The following is a 19,424-nucleotide window of genomic DNA, read 5'->3' on the forward strand; positions in this document are numbered from 1 at the left end:
GTTCTCGTTGTCCTCGGCTGTCTCTTGCCGATCTTTTTTTCGTTCCTACGATCGGATGGGATAGTGTTCAACAAACAACGGATCATAGTCGCAGAAACACGCGTGTTCGCTCCGTCCTTCGCTGAATGGATGGAGGGGTGGATTTTGCTCTCCACGTACTTGCCCAACGGACTGGCTGAGGACCCATCGTCAACGTGGATGAAGGTGTATTGAACAAATATTTTTGAGGTTTCCTTCCTCTTTTCTTCTCCCTCACTCAGTGGATGATCTCCCGCTACTCCTCCTGCTCCCCCTACTCCTTCTGCTCGGTCTGCTTTGGCTTCTCACGATGCTCGTTCTCGTCTGCAACAACGAATACAACTTTCCCAGCCACCTCTAACTCAAACTGACACTTCTTAACAGAGAGGTGAAGTACGAGCATCTTCTCATTGATGCGAGCAAGTATCTGCTTGACCTCAGTCTCGGGAGAATTTCTCCATAACACGGACTACAGGCACGAAAGGCGATTGGGTTCAGTTCAAGCATAGCATCCATCCTAGCCAAAAATCGTCGACCGATTTCCAATGAAGAGAGAAATTTGCTGAAAACTTGTTGACCTACCTACCTACCTACTTACTTTCCCTAGCCGTGTTGTGAAGACATTTTCTTTCGTCCGATTTATGATGTCTCTAACAGGTGACATATTGACCTCAGCCACCTCCGGAGGCCCGCTGGTTAGTGCTATTACCACTTCATCCATGGTGGGATCGTTTCTGCCCACTGTCACGTCAGGTTTGATGCTGAACGAGACCAACCCAGTTTCGGGAGTGCTTCCAAGTGGTCCCACTGTCAGTCTTCCGGTCAGCATGGCCAACTCCCATTCAACGACATCCGCTTTGAGCAATGGGCCTCAGGGCATGCCCAGTGGGCGGGGCAATGGCGGGGGTGGCTCAAATGCGTCGGGCATGTGTGATGAGAAGACTGTGGAATATTTGCGCGACCTCATCGCGGAAAAACAAATGTTAGAGGCCACGAACAAACACCAGGGGTTGGATGGTGGAAAGAGCATCATGTTCAAACTCTTGGAACAAGGTAAGGCCAGAATGATTGAAGGGTCGATTGATCGTTGGTACAAGTAATTAGCTGGGATCGATCTTTTCATTCCACGCCGCAGCATGGAATGCGGTTTCAAAATAAACATTTACAGTGCTCAGTAAAAGTTTACCTTGTATGTATCCTTAAATATGAAAGTCCAATGAACTCACTTTCAGCGCATCATTTTTGGTTTTTGCTGAATAAGGTTGTGACTTAAAGGTTTGATATTTGGTTTATATTTCGTTCTCACAAACGGACAGATGTTTGGGCAATCAACGAAGAAAATCACCTCGTTTGACATTTTCTCGAAGGCATTTTGTCACCTTAGAGAAGCTCAGAAGTCAGAAGCTCATGCCAACGGCCTTTTTCGTAACGAATCAATAAAAATGATCATGTAATGTGATGTGACTTTGTTTTCTGGTCCCCCCTACAAGATATTAGAATTGAAGTCAAAGGCCGTATACATATTTCCCTCGCTCAGAACTCAGATGTCACAATGAAGCAGCACCCTGTTCAAGGAAAGTGATAGAAACATCAGGTCGACAGGAATTGTCATTCCTTTCCATTTGAAAGCAATAGCATTCGTCGTCGTCGTCGTCGAGGTTGACATCGTACTTTTTGTCATTTTCGTCACCTCTCTGACCTCCATTGGAAGCCTTCCTCGTGGCACCATCAAAATGCATCAGCCAGACCAACCAAAATAGAACTCGTACTTCGACAAAGATTGTATTACCTCGCTGAGGGACAGAGCGGCGGGTGCGTGGCTCACGACCAGCCATATCTTGAAAAATGAGGACTACTTTCCTGTCAGATATGGAGCAAACTACTACAAATAAATATCTGGCCAAGGCCTCACGAGGCAATGGGAAAAAAAGCCAACCTGAGGGAGGCCACAGGGAACGGAGGAAGTCCGTCAAAGAAGGCAAAACGGATGAAAGGAAGGCAAAATTGAGATGATGATGATGATGATGATGATGACGACCACGACGACGACGACTTGGAACGTAGAAGACTTTATTGACTGTTATTTTTTCACCAAAACAAACACTGAATCTTGGTAAATCACCTCAGCTATCCCCCACCACATCTTAATGAATCATCACTGCACCCCAAAAAGACAAGTTTATGACCAGGCATCTGGGTTCAATGATTCTTTTATGGGATTCGCTAACTCATTCGTACGGATAACTTAGAACTCGTCACTTGTACGTACTTTAAAATTGTTAGGGCACTGTTCGATCGGGTGCCTTTCACCCTGATAAAGGAATACCTTCCCGTTGTTTTTAAGTTATATTTCCAAGGACTAAGTGCAACCTTGACAAGAGCGCCAATCCCGAACAGAACGGATTTATGTAAAAGTACAAATAGGACAAACTGATTCTTTTGATCATCCTTAGTATCCCCAAATAGAAGTCGAATGTTGGATGTCTAATGGATGGAAGCTCAGTGCAGAAAACGTTTCCCAATTTAATCGGAAAGTTTTGCTGGAGATATTCAAAAGCGCGTGTTTGGCCGCGTTTTAAAGTTTCATTGGACTTTTAACAGAACTTGTAAGACGATCATAAACTGACCTTCAAGTAAAGGTACGTTTCATGAAACACTAAACCTGTGATACCACGAAGATTCATGGATCCATGACATTCTATGTTTTCATAACACTTGACTTACTGCTTTACATCGGTTGATAGTTTTCTTCTGACCTTGTACACAAGCCTATCCACTTGACGTTACGAACATATCTCGTATTCCATTCTGAGCATAAAGATCCCATGCCCACAGAATGGATTTTTCTTCGAAAAGTTGTGCTTATTTTGGCAAGGATATAACCTAGTAGATATTCTTTTGTTACTCTAAAAAGATGTTGGAATCCGTTTTACCCTCTCTATCTAGTTTCGGCAAGTTCTTTTAACTAGGGAGTAATGCTCTATTTCCATTTACCTGGGGTTAAATATAATGTTTCATGTAGGGGTATTCTTTGCTCTTAAGATTTGTAAGATTGGAGATTGTAAAGACTCCATTCATCAAAATTAACAAATAGGAAGGAATAACTGCTCTGTAATTGACGATCAAAGTATCTAGCTTTAATCTCAATACCTATTTGGTTAAAGTAATCGGTTGAAATAGCACGATCGGAGCACGACATAGTCAACGAATGAGCTTTCACTGATATTGACGTACGAGTATGCTTGAGTTGATTAAGGCTTCGACCAAAGTCTTCATGAATATAATTTGCTCAGACAAGTTTCTTGGCAATGAGCACGGTTCAATTACAATATTCAATCGGGCTCAATAGAATATGCTTGTAACTGCAGTATTACTGAATAGTTGATTGAACCGATGATGGAGGTAACAACACGCTCAACTGTGCAATGTTGTTTGTTTACAACAGTTGTTGTTGTTGTTAGCAAAACTTTCAGATTTGAATTTGCAATCTCTGGCCTCAATAAGTTCGGCCATATACCTTGGGAAATGGAACAAATTCATTTTGATGCTCATCCCCTGCTGTACATAAAGAGCGGATCCGGCTCGAACATTCTGGAACAGCAAATCCACTTGAGTTGGCTGGCCTTATCCTTTCAAGTGAGGTGTTTCGTTCTGGTACAAATGCCTTGATCCATCCTTCAGGGATTTAGTTTCCTGGAACCTTTAGGAGTGGTGTATGATCACATGAGGGTGCTCTCGACCGAGTTTAATACGTTGTGCTTTTAATTTTCAAGCCCCTACTAACAATCTAGATCAGTGTCGAGGAGTTCCCTCTAATCCATGATAAACATAATTTCCAGGACTCTTTTTGGGTCTATTACAACATCTCTCCAATGCCTCTATCCACCCTTTGGAGATCATTCATCAACACTGTTTTGCAAAATCGCACCTTTTGTTTACACTCAATGTGGCACAATATTCCCCATATTTCGATTCCAATCAATGTGGTACAATATTCCCCATATTTCGATTCCAATCAATGTTCCAAAATTTCAAATTCAAAATATGTAGAGATATACGTTGTTTTCCTGGTTGATCCTGTACACCATAATGGTAGAAGTTCGAGTCATTTAATTGCACTTATTAACGTATTATACGTTAAACATTTGCAATCAAAAGAGCAAAAAATCGAATTATAAGGAAAGCGTGTGACCATCCCAAATTAAGAACACAATAACTTAGTTTAAGAGAAGTAGCTTGTTGCTTGTTCTAATGTTCTGTTCGATCAAGAGGACCGTCATGAAAGACCCTCTCTAACGGCTACTTAGCGAAAGAGGACGTTAGCTAAGGTACTGCTTGTACATTTAGTAAATCGGTTTGTATACGTTACCAGCTCAAAGCAAATGACCCATTCAATTTAGATTTTCAATGACATTTTCCACCACAAACAGAGTCGTGATGCCGCCCATTAGTCAAGGTTGGGGACAGCCCTTTGCTTGGTCGGGTGTCCCACCAATCATTGTTGATCAATTTCGTTGAGTCAGGACAAAACTTGGAACTCGTGTTTTAGCTCAGTTCGCAGTTGGAGAGGGAATCGCTTCGGGAAGATGTAGTCAAGATCTCGAGCATTATGCCAACGAAGTCTGTAGTAGTTCCTGGGCATTTGCACACTAAACCCAAACAAGAAGAATGGAGATTGGCCAGAGTTCCAACACACCAGAGCTCACAGATAACCAAGCTTCGGGGGAAAACGAGGAAGGGGGGGGATTGTTTGGGAGCTAAGGGAGTAATAATAAGTTTTTTCATCATGCCAAAAGTTTGTGGTAATTTTCAAGACACCTGATCCAAGCGCTCTCGACTTGATGCGTATTCTCCGCTATCTCTGTGTCTCCTGTAGATTGGCGACAAAACGACTTTTGAGCCGTAGATCATTCTTCATCTTCACTTTAGACAGGCTGGATATAAATTGCCCACGTGCCAGTCCCACATTTGTCGACTCAAATTACGCCCACCCTTCGATTTGTCGCCCATCAATAGCTTACCTTTCGGCTGGGGCATTCTCATTATCGTCATTTCTTATGTCCATTTTGAACAAGCATTCCAGGAATGTCCCCTGATTCCGTCAAATCAAAAGACTTTCGGGGTTCGCTCGAGTTTGCCACCGTTTTATGTCTGTTTGAACGCCTTATGGCGCACATAAAGTAGATCGTTAGAATTTGATACGCTACAAGAAGTGCGTTACACATATGTATCAGCTTAAAACAGGCAAAGTTCATTCAGCTTAAGAATAAACACCTGCACGTGGAATGAAGTACGATAGAGAGGAAAAGGTCGAAAAGGGACCCACCCGTTTCCTCAACGTTGGAGGAGAGACATTTCTCGTTTGAAATTGGAAGTGACAGTCAATGGATGGATTTTCCAGAAAAAGAAGAGAATCATTTCTAAAAATTCTCGCTTACCTTCAAGTTTTAATGAAAAAAAGTTCCCCATGTCCGTGAACGCACTCGGATTGAATTGGTTTCAATTTTTGTGTCAGCCTAAAGGCGACGAGACTAAGGATGGAAAGTTTTGTTCGCTTTTCTCCTCGGCCTCCGGAGTAAAGATCATGATTCCACCATAGGATTGCCGCAAAATGGGGTGTTAGCACATCTGAAAAACTTCTTTGTATGTGCAAGCTTCAACAACTCTTAAAGTAGTGGGATTGCCTGGACAGTCAAACAAAGGCATTGTAATACTCATCCCTTCCATTTCACAAGGACCGCTAGTAACTTGTCAATGTGTCACTTGTCCCCTTCTAGTTTTCAGATTTCAAAGAATCAATTAGCCTTAATTGTCAAGACCTTTCAATAAGGTTGTCTCACTCCAGAAGACAGAGCATTTTCGAGTTAGATTAGGTCAGCTTATTGCACTAAACTTCAACCTTTCTTTGATAACGCGCCAATGCAACTGGAATTCACAAACATCTCTGACCCTCAAAGTAGTCCTGGTTGGTTGATACTGCCTTGTCTTTATGACCTATCATCATTGGATTTGGAAGGCACTTGAAAAGTCATAGGGATTGTTTGGCAAATGCATTTGGCGACCAAATGAGCCATATCTTTTGCTTTTCTTCTCCTTCTTCACGTGTACAGTACGTACCGACGAGTGAGCTGTATAATATGTACATAACGTATAAGGGAAAGAAGCGATTTTAGATAAGAAATGACTGGTGCCTTGATGTCGGTGGGAGATCAGGTAATACCAATATCGAATCCCATTCCCTTGTTTTACTGCTGCGTGGCAAGAAAGCAAGCAATCATATGTATTCTCATCATTATAGTATCTTTGCAATACTGTCCCCTACGTACGGTAGAGAAGGCCATGATTCTTGGGCACTTTTTTAGCTTCTTCGGAATCTCGCCGTCCATTTTACGGGCACAACGTGAACAGGTTTTGGCACGATCAATCTGTTGTTGTTGTTGTTCTTGATGCATTTTGCAATGTGCATCATTCTCATATTGCACACTAATTTACTGTGAAAGGTAACTAACTGGCCAGCCTCTGATGGTGGCGTGGACAGGCAAATACTCGTATGTAGTAGCCTCCTTTGGTGTGTGGACACTTTCATGTTCAGGGCGGATTCTGGCAATCCAGTAATTGACGCTCTTCGGGTCGTTAAAATCAGGCAATTCATTCCCTTACAAGCAAGCATCCAAGATGATATTGATAACATTCAGCTCCATATCAAATGGAGTTGGCGTGCCCTTGTTTCTGCCAACCAATTCAAGACCTCTTTTGGATTTGAGCGAAACCAAGTCGACAACCAGGCATGAAATCTACTGAAACTACCGCGACTAACAAGTTGTTGTTGTTGTTGTTGTTGTTGATGATGGTGCTGCTTTGGTTGTGGTTCTTGCACCGTGTCTCTTTTTAGTGGACGAGAGAGATGAAGGGAGGGCGGGAGGGAGCTTTCATGGAATTACTTCTCCATAAAAGGATCAAAAGACACATTTACAACTCCCTAGGCCAAGCCAACAACCTGGTAGTCAAACGGTATCCACTCAAAGGAGAAATGGAAATCAAAATCAGGGATGCATTAATACTAGAGCCAAGAGATGGGAAGCCCGAGGAGAATGAAAGTGACTGACTGGTTGATGGATCTCAGTTCTTGTTTTCATCTGGTCGACACTCCTCGAACTACACAAATACCCTCACTCGAATGACATTGTGAATTGTGAAAATTGTGAATGGCAGGTCAGGTCAATTATCTCGCTTAATGGAAGACCTTATAAGTCATGAATCTCTTGGAGGTTCTTCAACTTGTCTCTTCCTCTTTGCGTTTATCGTGGATGATAGACAAATTCCACTTGGCGAACAGATCGTTTACGGTTTACCTTTTGCGGCATTCCGCCTGGGATGTTATTTGTTATACCTACCTTTTTGAAAGACTGTAGAGTACGTGCACATCACTCCCTTCTTCCCTTCTCAGTACTCACTCTGCGGCAGTGCGTCACTTGTCGACTTGAGATGAGCGCTGAGCAGCTTTGGCTACAAAATGAATGGCATGTCCTAAAAAAGGAGCAGAAAATTAGCCAACTCCATTTACGACTAGAGTGTCAAACTTGTCTCGTTTTGGTCGTCCAAGAACCACCTCTTTTTCCCGTTTCAAATGGCTCAAGAGTAGTGCACTCCTCACATACATGGTGTTAGCGAGATCGCCGCGATCGCCGAGATCGCAGAATGGACACCCACCACCTCACTTGGCTCTTCTCAGATTCAACCGATCGTTTTGTTATATAAAGCAATCGACCCATTTGGCTTGCGGGGGCCTCTAATCGATTTTGGATCCGAGCGATCCAATGTGGGATGCTCACTTTCAAATGTAAATTGTGAAAGAGGTCTGGATTTGATCAGGCTAGCACCTTGTCAAGTTCTCGCCAAGCGCGTAGCCAATAGGAGTCCGTCCACATGTTCATTTTAGTCTCGAATCGTTTTTTTTTCTTTGGCCGTTAGTTTGAGGCATTTTTACCTGAACTAAAAATGTTTGGGCCAGGCTTTTGCGGAATGCCTTCTTTGCATAAGTCCGTGATAAACTGCTTTTGAACTGGGAAGAGCGACTGAATGACTACCTGTAATAGAAACAGTCGTTGAGTAGATGCAATTTATATTGGCTTCAAGTTGGCGATCTGAATTGAACTTCGGATGATTCACGGGGAGCTAGTCAGTGCCTCGCGCCTGCTTGTGCGATCCCAAGGAATGCATGCATCTTCGTAGAAAAAACATCCATTTAACATTCCTGACCCGACCTTTGAGCAAGCCAGAGGCAATTGAGATCATCTAATGACCTTGGACATTGATCTCCCCATGAGAATGAAATCATCGAATTGACGCCGGAGAACAACTCCCCAACGACTGCCTGGGCTTGAAGTACAACAGGTAATTGGGCCAATTCAAATTGTAGTTGCTGTTGTTGGGAAGAATTTTAACTCATCTTCGAGTCTTCAAAAAGACCCATGCTCCTCGTTCACTCAAGATAGTCCAAGTAGGTTCATTTTGTAAAACGTTTTTCAATGATGCAATTATACCATGAGTTCATATGCATATCATGTCCAGATCCTGGGAAGCTCATGTTAGCCTTTTATTCATTTCATCCTTTTTTCACCACTAATCCATGTCATGAAACGAGAAGAATGCGAACTCAAATTATGTGGAACAAGTTTGCTTCTGGATTATTTCGAGGGCTTTCAAGCTAGCAAGTGCGATCTACAAAGTCGTTCACCCNCCACCCACCCAAAAGCCTTTTTGAAATATTTAAACGCAACTTGTGATTTATTGGGGCACTTTTTACTCTCTAGAGTAAAGTGGTGGTACAAGTTTACAATGCGATCCAGCGCATTTTCCATCCATCCGAATGCTTATAGCGAGTAAAGAGTTCATTTCAGATGTACTGGAGGGCGCACAACATCCAGTGCTATCTTATTCATAAATGTTTGCTTGCAAATTGTTTTCACTTGGACTACTCTCTAAATCAACTCCTGCCCAGAACGCCTTGCCCAATTCAAGTAATGCTCGGGCTACTCAAGAGACATCCAGAGATTGAGGATTCCATTTCACTGAATTCATTTTTGGCATTCTTCTTGGCTTCTAGAATGCATCGGAGCAAATAAACGACACGATTGACGATAATGATCCCCATGTTCAGAGTTCAATGGGATACACAATGATGATATCGAGAACGTCAGGGCTATCCACCCCTTCTTGCTCTTTTAGCTCTTCTCATGAATAACACGGAAATGGACATGGATTGTTATGCACAACCACTGGCGTGGTACAGCCAATATAATAAGGCACTTGCGTGAAAGATGTCCTTTCATGAATGATTATTTATAACACAGGGCAAAAAAGACGGTTCTTTAGAAGCTCGAGCTGAGTTCGCTCCATAAATCAGAAATGCCATAATCAGCTCCCTCGCACCCTCACTCGGTATTTCTCAAGATAGTTCAATATGAGCTCTGTTGAAAATGGCAAAACGGAGAGATTTCCTTGCACCAAAATTGTCCGTCTTTCCAGGCTTATTTTGACAAGGTCAAATGGCCGGATGTCAAGTCCACGTAAGAGTGCAATTAATAAATCCAATCCTTGTCGGCACATACGTTGAGCATTAACTGAAAGCCCAGTTCCATAATGTGTTCTACCCTTTCTGGATGTAAAGTTAATTGACGATCCTTGAGAAAAGATCTTTTCGTCGTTTCAGTCGTTTGCCGAAAGCAAAGGACAACGAAATATTTAACCCACCGAAGCGAAAAGAAATGTAACGTGTGTGAGAGCGAGTTACGATGAGTTCAGTTCGTTCATTCATTCCAGGAACGATGCAGTTTTTCTTCTCGCGTTCTTCTTGCCCACGAGTTCCACAAAGGCGACTTTTTTCCAGGTTCGTCGTAATGCTGTGATACTTTTGCCCAATCAAATTTTCCTCGTTGGTTCTGGCCATGAAGGTCGCAATTTAACTGGAGGTACATCCAATTGTCTTCAGCCACCCCGGTAGGCTTTGATCGAGGGGAGAAACCTGGCCAAAACGTATTTTTTTAGCCTTACCCTTGGATCCGTTTTTACCCTCCCTTCTCTCCTTTAGTCGACTGCTGTACCGTATGGCCGCCTTGGCCGTACAGCAGCCTTGGATCCGTTTTTACCCTCCCTTCTCTCCTTTAGTCGATAGATGCTGCCGTTGGTCGTTTACAGCTGTAATGGCTCGATCTTCATCTATTTAACCGCCTATATCACAAGATGATTGACTTTGAAAATCCAGGATTGTCAAATAGTTGCCACTAGAAGCAATCACAGCCTTGGTTCACTTTCAACTTGCAGGCAACTCCTGACACCAAACATATTCAGGAACTAAATATGATTTCACATCATCAGTCATTTTCATTCACGGAAGTCTTATTTCTTTGCACGTCCATGTTGTTGTGGTCAATTGCTAAGCTCAATAAGCTTCAATCGTAGAAAGAACAAGCTGAAAGGAGCTCCTCCAACTTGTGGGTAAAACAAAGCATGTTCCTCCCCATGGTTTTTGGATGTCTGTGACGAGTGAATCAGCCTGGTTTGGACGGCGGTAGCACGGATTTTATTACTCATATTTGGGAGGCTATATCAATGGGTTCTTAATTTTCCACAATATTATTCCGGTAGATTTGGCGGCGTCAGATATGTCCAGGGAACCGTCCGTGGTCCATGCTTAGACTTAGTAATTTGCAAATGCTTCCAAAACATGTTCTATCGTGACTCGTAGCCATTGATAGTCGGTATTAGCTCAGAAGTAAACAAGTAATTGGGGAACAAACTCAGGCATATCCCGTCTTCCATGCCCGTTAAATCCAATCTACTAAATTAGCTTACCCAATCGACCGTACGTAAAGAGCCCAGTGGGCGTGGATGGAATCCACTCCATCTGGCTCAGTTAGATCTCCCGAGTCAATTTGATGAAGGTTTACAGATGGCAAACATGGATTTACTCACACACACAAAGCTAATAGAACCTACCTACAAAGTACAATACATGTTTAGTGCGGTTCACTTGAGCCAATGGTCAATCTCTATCGAGGAATGCCATCAAGTCCAGTTATCCTGACCTCGGAGGGTTGGGCCAAACGACGGAGATGAACGAGATCAAGCTGAAGAAGGAAAGGATGGAAGGGATGTCCATGATGATTATGATTGAGTTTAGAAAGCCACATACAACAACCTTCGATTGCCCTTTTTCGCCACATGACTGCAAGGTTGCCCCTTCTTGGGATCAAATGGATTCGAAAGAAAGGCCAAAGAAGGTGGATAGACCGATACATCAATCGCCAATGACAGAGCGGAACTGGTTATAGGTTTACGGTTTTAGGCCAACTTTCCATATGCTCTTTAAACCGGTAGATCGATAATCGCTCCTGATCCCCTTGGTGCCTGGCTATTTAGTATTGCATAAGAACTCTCTTGCCAGCTGGCGATTTCTGATTGAATCTGAGCTTGGACGAAAAGCCGATCCAACCACGACGTGGACCAAATGGTCCAAGTATCTCTTAGCCTTGACCTCGGGGCAAAAACTGAAGCCATTAACATGTGTCATCACACTCATTCAGATGCTTTCAAAGCCTGTGATTTGGACTTTTTCATCGTTCCATTGAAACCGGTCGTGTCCATTGAAGTTGGGGGCAAGTCACAAAGATTCAAAGAACCTCATTGTTTGATCATTTCTCTTTATTCATATCTTTCACAGGTAATTTGTTCCGTAGAACGCAGTTTGAGAAACGAGTTCTCTCCTTTCAAAAGAGTCGGATTTCTACCTCAAGAATGTTTCAAGATAGGGAGGAAAAAAGGAAGGTCGCTCACTGGCACGCCCAATTGACTTGAAAATCAGCAGGAGAATCACGAATGATGATATTGTAGTGGATTCATTCTGAATCCAAATGACAGCTACGGAGTATCATCAGCCTAAAAGGGAGTGGCTCACGTGTTCAAGGATAACGTTTAATTGCTCAACAAGTTTGACCTTTCACAGGATTTGAAAACTATAATTGCTGTCGCCTAAATTGTCGCTTTATAGGGTGGCAGGAGCTTGACTCAATCCCTTCTCTGAAAGATTTAAGATCACCTCCAAATATTGCACAACAGGACATGTTCCTTGCCTCCATCCGATACATTTCCAGGAGATACTGAAGGACATGAAGGCCACTCCTTCAGTCACTCAAGTTGTCGCCCTCGTGATTTTCCAAACTCCGACCTTGATATTTTCAAGTGAGGTGACTTTTATGAAATGGACGTTATGAACGGATTGAGCCCACGATTTCGCCACCTCATGAATTCATTTCAAATGGGGATATTGTGTTTCTTTGCAATTCCGTCGTGCCCATTCATGCCCATAGATATTGGCTAAGATGTTACTCGGTAAGAGTACTACTACTCGAGTTGTGGGTCCGTTTTCCTGGCCTCAAAGTCAGGTTGATGTCAGCCTCAGGGTTTGTCTTGGGATCACGACCTTGACTTCTAAAATAATCTTGATAGTGATGACGAGAAATTTCTCATTCGCTTTTCTGCCCATGACACACATATCACGGGTGATTAGAAAAGCATAATCCATATTGTTCTCTTTCTATCCTGATTTCCTCGAACTCATGAAAAAGAAACACGGTCAGTGAATTCCTCCTTGAGGATGTTTCTCTCTCATTTCCTTTGTCAACCGCTTTTTTGCCAAACCTCTAGAGGTCGTCCTCAACTTCCGTCAGTGATCATCCATAGGCACGCTAGAGAGATAAAAAAGAATTCAGGGCCAACCCATGGACCACAAATTCCGACCAAAAGCTTTTAGTCGATCCAAAGTGAAAATAAGCGGACCCGTGAGTTTCATCTGTGAAAAGCTCCTGAAATTAAAATGGCAAGCACCCTTACAATATCGTAATTTTCCCTCTATGACACACAAGTCGACGTCTGATTGAAGGTTGGTGTCAATGTGACAGAGAGGGAGAGAGAGAAATGCCGTCTTCGCTGTATAATTCCGATGAGCTGCTGGTTGGTAGCTGAGCAGAAGCGAGAGAAGAGAGAATGAAGCCAAGCAGGATGTCAAAAAGGACTCGCAAATGGGAGAAACGGCGAAAGGAGGCAGAGCTCAAAGTTGATGAAGGCGAAGGAAGTAGTCTGAATCCAGCAGGTACCTGGGTATACTACATACTCTTGTCAAGTGTAGCACATAAGGTACCCGACTACTGACTGTCATTGAAGCGAAAAGAGGAAGTCTTGCATGGAGACTAGAGAGCCAACATCATTTATTCAAATTGAGCTTGTCTGAGCGGAAAATCTATGCCAATTCAGGCACATGCAACCACTGTGATGAGCCAATCTACCGAAGAACTTGGGAGCTCTGCGGAATTGGAAATATTCCATCACCTGATGTCCCTTGGTTTGGCCAGGTGCTAGACTCGAGGCAATGGGCCACCAAGATCCATCCAAATCCTCTGTATGTGTCTATGAATTGGTGGTATCACATAGAGCTCCTAGGGAGAGTAGTCACAAGTACCCTTGGAATGAACCAGTCAAGCATGCCAATATTCGTCATGTCCAACTCATCCAGGTCCGGCTAATCTAGAAGTTATTCTTCATTCGTCATACACACCGGAATGGCTCACTTCCGGTCACGTTGGTTACTCGAGCCTTCGGCTACTCTAATAAAAGTCATCCGCCACAAACGATATTGGTGGTCCCTCCAGCAATATTCGTCAAGAGTGAAGGTTGTGAATCCATGAGAGCGACAACTCGGTCCATGGTACCAATAATATGTTGTATTGTTCAGTACGTACAGTATGCATATGTAATGATGCCAATTATCGCGCAAGCGGCAAGTATGAGATATCACAAAGCCAGGATTTTGTGTGATACTGTCTACTTGTGAATGTACTATGCCAATCATTTGCCAAGATTGGTTCGGCTCACTCACGACTCTCATAATTTAGAGTCTCCGCACCAAGGGTTTAGGACTGTGTAGATGGACTCAAAATGGTTTGTCGATAACAGTTCAAACATATCCTGTTTTGCCTCCATCGACTATTGGACAGAGAGAATATGACCAATGAAGCTCCACCAAGTGAATCACTCTCAGGGAGTTTTTTAAGCAAGCTTTCTAACCACCTGCGACCATCGCGTTCTTTCGCAAAAGGAAGCGGATATGATGGTTTTCCTCTGTTCCATCTGTCTTTTGCAGGATCGACATGGAACCTCACCCTTGATTTCTTTGTTGGTTGATGTCACTGCGTTTCTGTGGTCCCAACAGATTCCATGTAGAGTAGGTCCAAGTAGGAATGAGAGATCCATTTGGGAGAGCCTCCAACCACAGCACGGGGATTTACAGCAAATGCGACGTTTGACCACACTGATGAAAAAATACACCTCACTGGGATGAAAGCCTCTTCTCCACCCAAAATGTCACCAACAGGAGATCAAGCCACTTCTTTGGCCTTTGCAGGGGGCTACATAATATGTGTTGCTTTGCCATATTTTCTGAGCTATTTATGAGACTATTTCTCGTAAATGCATTCGTATGTCGATCGTTTGGGTATGAGTTATCGTCTTGTTGGGAAGACATTTATTATCCAGCTCAGTATCTGTTGCTTGCTTGCGAATGTGAATAAGTTTCATTCGGCAATCAAACGCTAGGTGCTTGCTTCGCAGAATGAGATTCTTCGTGATTTGGTTTGGTCTTTGTTGTTGCTGGACGAATTGGTCTCGGGCCTTCAGCCAGCCCAACGTGCTATTTTTAATGATTGATGATTTGCGCCCAGCTTTGGGCGTGTACAGAGACGCCTTGGCTGTGACGCCCAATCTGGATTTCTTGGGATCGAAAAGTGTGGTCTTTGAAAAGGCCTACGCTCAACAGGCTCTGTGCGGCCCAAGTCGAATTTCAATCATGACCTCAAGACGACCCCATTCATTGAGTATTTATGGAATGGGAACGTATTGGAGAGACCAGACTGGCACCAATTTTACGACGTTGCCGCAATTCTTCAAGAGTCACGGTTACGAGACCATTCCATTGGGAAAGATATTTCATGGGAACATGTTGGACCAACCATATAGTTGGTCCAGACCCACAAATATGTTCTTTAACGAAGCTAAACATCACATGGGATTTTGCCGAAAACCGGGGTTCAGCAATTTGATTTGCCCCGTTGACACAGAAGAAATGGAACTGGAAGGTGTTCATTTAATTGATCGGAAAATCCTACATACTGCCAAAAACTATTTGATTCATTACAACAAGCGAGTTGTTGCGAATCAGAGCGGTCCTCTTTTCCTTGCTATTGGGTTTCATAAACCACATATTCCTTGGATAGTTCCACAAGAGTTTCCGGACATTTTCTCGGTCGAGGATATTCCTAAGGTCCAATACAACATGAGAAGTCCCTCCACACCCATGTTTGCTTATTCAGATTACGGATTGGCCACCTCATACCCCGAGTTCCGTCTTTTCAACATGACGAATCCAATGAGGCCAATGAGTGAGGACTTTCGAATCCAGGCTACCCAATATTATTATGCTTGTGTTACGTACATAGACAACCTGGTCGGTCAGCTCCTTGTCATGTTGGATCAGAACCACATGCTTGATGATACCATTATCAATGTTATCAGTGACCATGGTTTTTCTTTGGGAGAAAACGGCGAACTTGCCAAACATTCGAATTTCGAAGTAGCTACTCGAGTACCATGGATGATATATGATCCCTTACACACATCAGCCTCACTCTCAGGTTTCAAGTTGAAACCGCCATCAAAGATAGCAGATCCGTCAGCCAGTCTTCCTGTGCCTTACAAAACCATTCATGATCCGGTAGAACTTGTTGATGTGTTCCCAACACTAACAGAGTTGGCAGGGTTGGGACAAATCGAGAAATGCAATCAGTCACCACTTGACAAGGCTTTATGTTCGGATGGCGTGTCTCAAGCTCGAGTTGTAATTAATGAAAATCCAAAGACTCGTTCATTTTCGTCTCGGTCAGCTGGTGTGAGGTCAGCAGCCTTTAGCCAGTTTCCAAGAAAACATCTGAACATGGTGGAATGTCCTTCCAAATTCGAATTCATTTCTGCCATGGGATATTCAGTGCGCACCAACGAATTTCGATATACCGAGTGGAACGCCTGGGATAATGAGCTGGGAAGACCCAAACGGGACCAAATCTTGGGAAAGGAGCTCTACGACCATCGCGAAAACAACTTTGAGCACGATAACTTGGCGGAACACAGATCATTCGATGACGTCGTGAGAAATCTTAGTGCCTTGATAAAGATCACCTACGGGGTGTAGCATACTTGTAATATCGATGTGTGTGATCCGACCTGTTTTCCTTATCACCGAAGCGGTTTGAAACACATGACAAATATTTATGAGACGCTGTCATTTTTGCTCGGGCAATTGACACTCTTTTTATGAGCGGTCGTTAAGGTGCAAACATGAGTTGAAATGACACGGATATTTGGACAGGTGAATTGGTCACTTGGGAACATTGCCATCAAGCCAGAACGAGAGATTTTCTTCTCCTTGGAAAGAGGCTGCCGCATCATTGACAGCGACATGGGCCTTGACTGCCATGCTCTACATCATTTAGGTCATCAATTGATAGTGACAAATTTCTCTTGTCGCCTTGAAACGCGATGTTTTTGACAGGGTCAGCAGGCTTTACGAAGCAATGAATATGCAGGCATGCAGGTATTCCGGTCTTTTTTCCCCTCGGCCTCTTTTTGGCACACCACCTATCACAATACTAACGACATGGGAACAAGCAATGCTTTGTTGAACGAGACAGATCAAATTGTTCTAGATTGGGCCCAAACAACTGGAAAATCGAGAGTGAATCTCAATTGTGGCCTTGAAAGTAATATCGAGAACTAGGTCATCTCGTCTCACATTTTTGATTGTTAGCCAATGAAATTTTGAGGCAATGAATTTTCTAGATATGGGGAATCTGAGATCGCTTGGTTCAATTGTAACGGCAAGTCGATTAATGGCCAACCATGCAGAAAGAAGTACCATAGAGCTAGCCTAAAGATAGGTTCGAACTTAAAAGATCAAGTTTTGAACCCCATTCGATTGAATGCTTTTAAACTTAAAAAGGTTCGACCACTCCCATTTCAAAATCTTGGTAACAGTTCTAAAAAGTACGGCATATGGACACAATGAACGATTTGTTAGACGAAACAAATCATATAGTCCCAGGAGTATAATCAAGCAAATGAAAATTGGCGGGTAATTCTTAATTGGGGCCGCAAAATAGGTCACATTCAAGTGCATAGTTGGCCAGGGAAATAGTGCTGTCACAAAAATTCAAAATTTGGGAAGATTTGATTCAATGAAAAGTGATCAGCCTTTTAAAAGCTTCAGTTTATCTTTGTCATAAGTTTGGGTTGTTCCTGTGTTCCCTGGCCAAAGTAGAGGCCCAGAATATGCCAGATTTTGAAGGAACTCCAAGTTAACAAAACTTACATCAATTCCATCGGTTTTGAAATTGAGATCTTGACAGCTGAACGATCAATGAACATGTTCATGTTCGGTGCCCTTCATCTATTCATAATGTCATCAAAATTCACTTCTTTTATCAAATTTGTTCCATCCATTCAAATACCAGAAAGCTGATTGGATGTATGCTTCAAAAAAGAATACTGGTTCTTGATGGATGTCAATCGGAAATCTATCTTCCCGATCCAGCTCTTTACATCTTATTTACAATTCCCAAGTCGTAGATAGCGACCAATTCACTTTGGAAACTTCGTAACCAAAGTAACTGCCAATAAAGTGACTTTTAGCCTGGCAGACTCTAAGAAGCAGAAAAACCTTTCTATTGAGTATCCTCCGTAAAATTTTCGATTCATTTCGCACGCCCAAAGTTGAATGGAATGAAAGCAAGATGTTGCAACTGCCATCAGTTGGGCTCATTGCTAGATAGAGTGTCATCCAGGCATTCGCCTATTTGGTGATAACCAGGGCTGTCCAAAAAATTGCAACTAGAATTGACAAAAAATGCTCATAAAAATGCAACAGAAAGGGTACAAAATGCTAAGAAAAATGCATAAATTGCATCATACGTCATAAGTAGATTCCGACAAAATATGTTGTTTTCACGTCAAGCAGATATTACAGAAGTTTGACGGTTCAGATGTGCAAAAGAGCTGAACTGAGGCATTGGAAAGAGAACCAATTAGTGCAACCCTCTCAAATTCTGCTGGACAAACAAACAACATTTTTTGTTGGAGTCTAGTCATAAGTAAACCTATGAAAGAGCGAAAATGGCGGTAAGCAAAAATGCAAAAGAAAATAAAAAAGAGTGCACGTAATTATGTCATAAACACTCTATTCTACGAAACCATAATAATGACAATGTATTTCTTCTTTCCACAAAGTGTGCAAGAAGCCAAAGGCAAAAGGGTGAATTGCTCTAGGTTACCAAAGCGACCCTTAACATCTTCTCTGTGCAAAAACAAATAGTGTCATAGTGAACTTTGAATTATTTTGCTCCAGAGCACAGCAGCGCATTGATGTATAAGTAAAACGTCAACTGCTTTTAGCCATAACTGAAACAATTCGATTTTAAAGGCTGAAAAGTTGTATGAAATCTTGAAAGTTTGTGCAAAAGTCGATATGATAAAGTCGTGCGAGAAAAAAAATAATCCAAAAAAATGCAAATGAAGAAAATAACAGAATACACATCGAAACAAGTAGAAAAATACATTTGCATGTTTTGAACAGCCCTAATGATAACGTTGGTTTTCACGCTTACTCATCTCTCCAACCAACAAAGCAACACCATTGGTAAAGCAGCGACTCAATGCCAGCTTAACTTCACTGGATTCCTGTCAAAGTTGTTCGCAAGTCGAAAACTTTGGCACCAAAAGTTCATTCTACTGGAAATAGCTCGTCTTGGCTGTTGTCTCACAACGACATAAGAACAGGCTTGCACATACGTATGGAGCAGAACAAGGCAAACGGGTAATAAAGCAGTTCATTATTGTTTTGGGCGTATCGCCTTCAACCACACAAAAGAAAACCTCCACCAAAATTTTGACATGATCCCTAGCCGAGCTCATAAATAGAAGACCAACTTGAACGTTAGTGGAGCTTGTTTCGGTTCGAAGTAATGAGTCCATCTAAAAAACAAATGTACCCTTCTAAGCCTGTTCTCTCCAGTCCTTTCTTCTATTGTCTACTTTATGCAGTAATTGACTTCACAATGAATACTGTCGGTCTAGTTCGACTACTAGTGCAGACTGCAGTGACTGTGGTCAGTATGTCAAGAGGTTCATTAGATTAGGGCCCACTTTCTGATGGTACAAACAATACTTGATTCTGACAGTTACGTATGATCACTGTTAGACGAGAAGAGCTCTTTTCTACTTTCTCGAGGAGCTATTTACAGAAATTG

General features: G+C 42.6%; 2 protein-coding genes across 2 annotated transcripts in view; both read left to right on the forward strand.

Moving 5' to 3' along the window:
• Positions 1-19,424, forward strand: part of LOC131884736 (KH domain-containing, RNA-binding, signal transduction-associated protein 3-like) — a 30,297-nt gene continuing 10,873 nt past the window's right edge. Inside the window, exon 1 of the mRNA XM_059232599.1 lies at positions 1-1,071. Within this exon, the coding sequence (XP_059088582.1) occupies positions 660-1,071 (412 nt within the window). The 5' untranslated portion in view covers positions 1-659. The remainder of the gene's footprint in view (positions 1,072-19,424) is intronic.
• LOC131884735 (iduronate 2-sulfatase-like) lies at positions 14,549-16,386 on the forward strand. Its single transcript, XM_059232598.1, has one exon. It carries the CDS (start codon positions 14,684-14,686, stop codon positions 16,313-16,315), a length of 1,632 nt encoding a protein of 543 aa, XP_059088581.1. The 5' UTR covers positions 14,549-14,683; the 3' UTR covers positions 16,316-16,386.

This window comes from Tigriopus californicus, chromosome 8 (genome assembly GCF_007210705.1).
Source record: "Tigriopus californicus strain San Diego chromosome 8, Tcal_SD_v2.1, whole genome shotgun sequence".
Classification (NCBI taxonomy): domain Eukaryota; kingdom Metazoa; phylum Arthropoda; class Copepoda; order Harpacticoida; family Harpacticidae; genus Tigriopus; species Tigriopus californicus.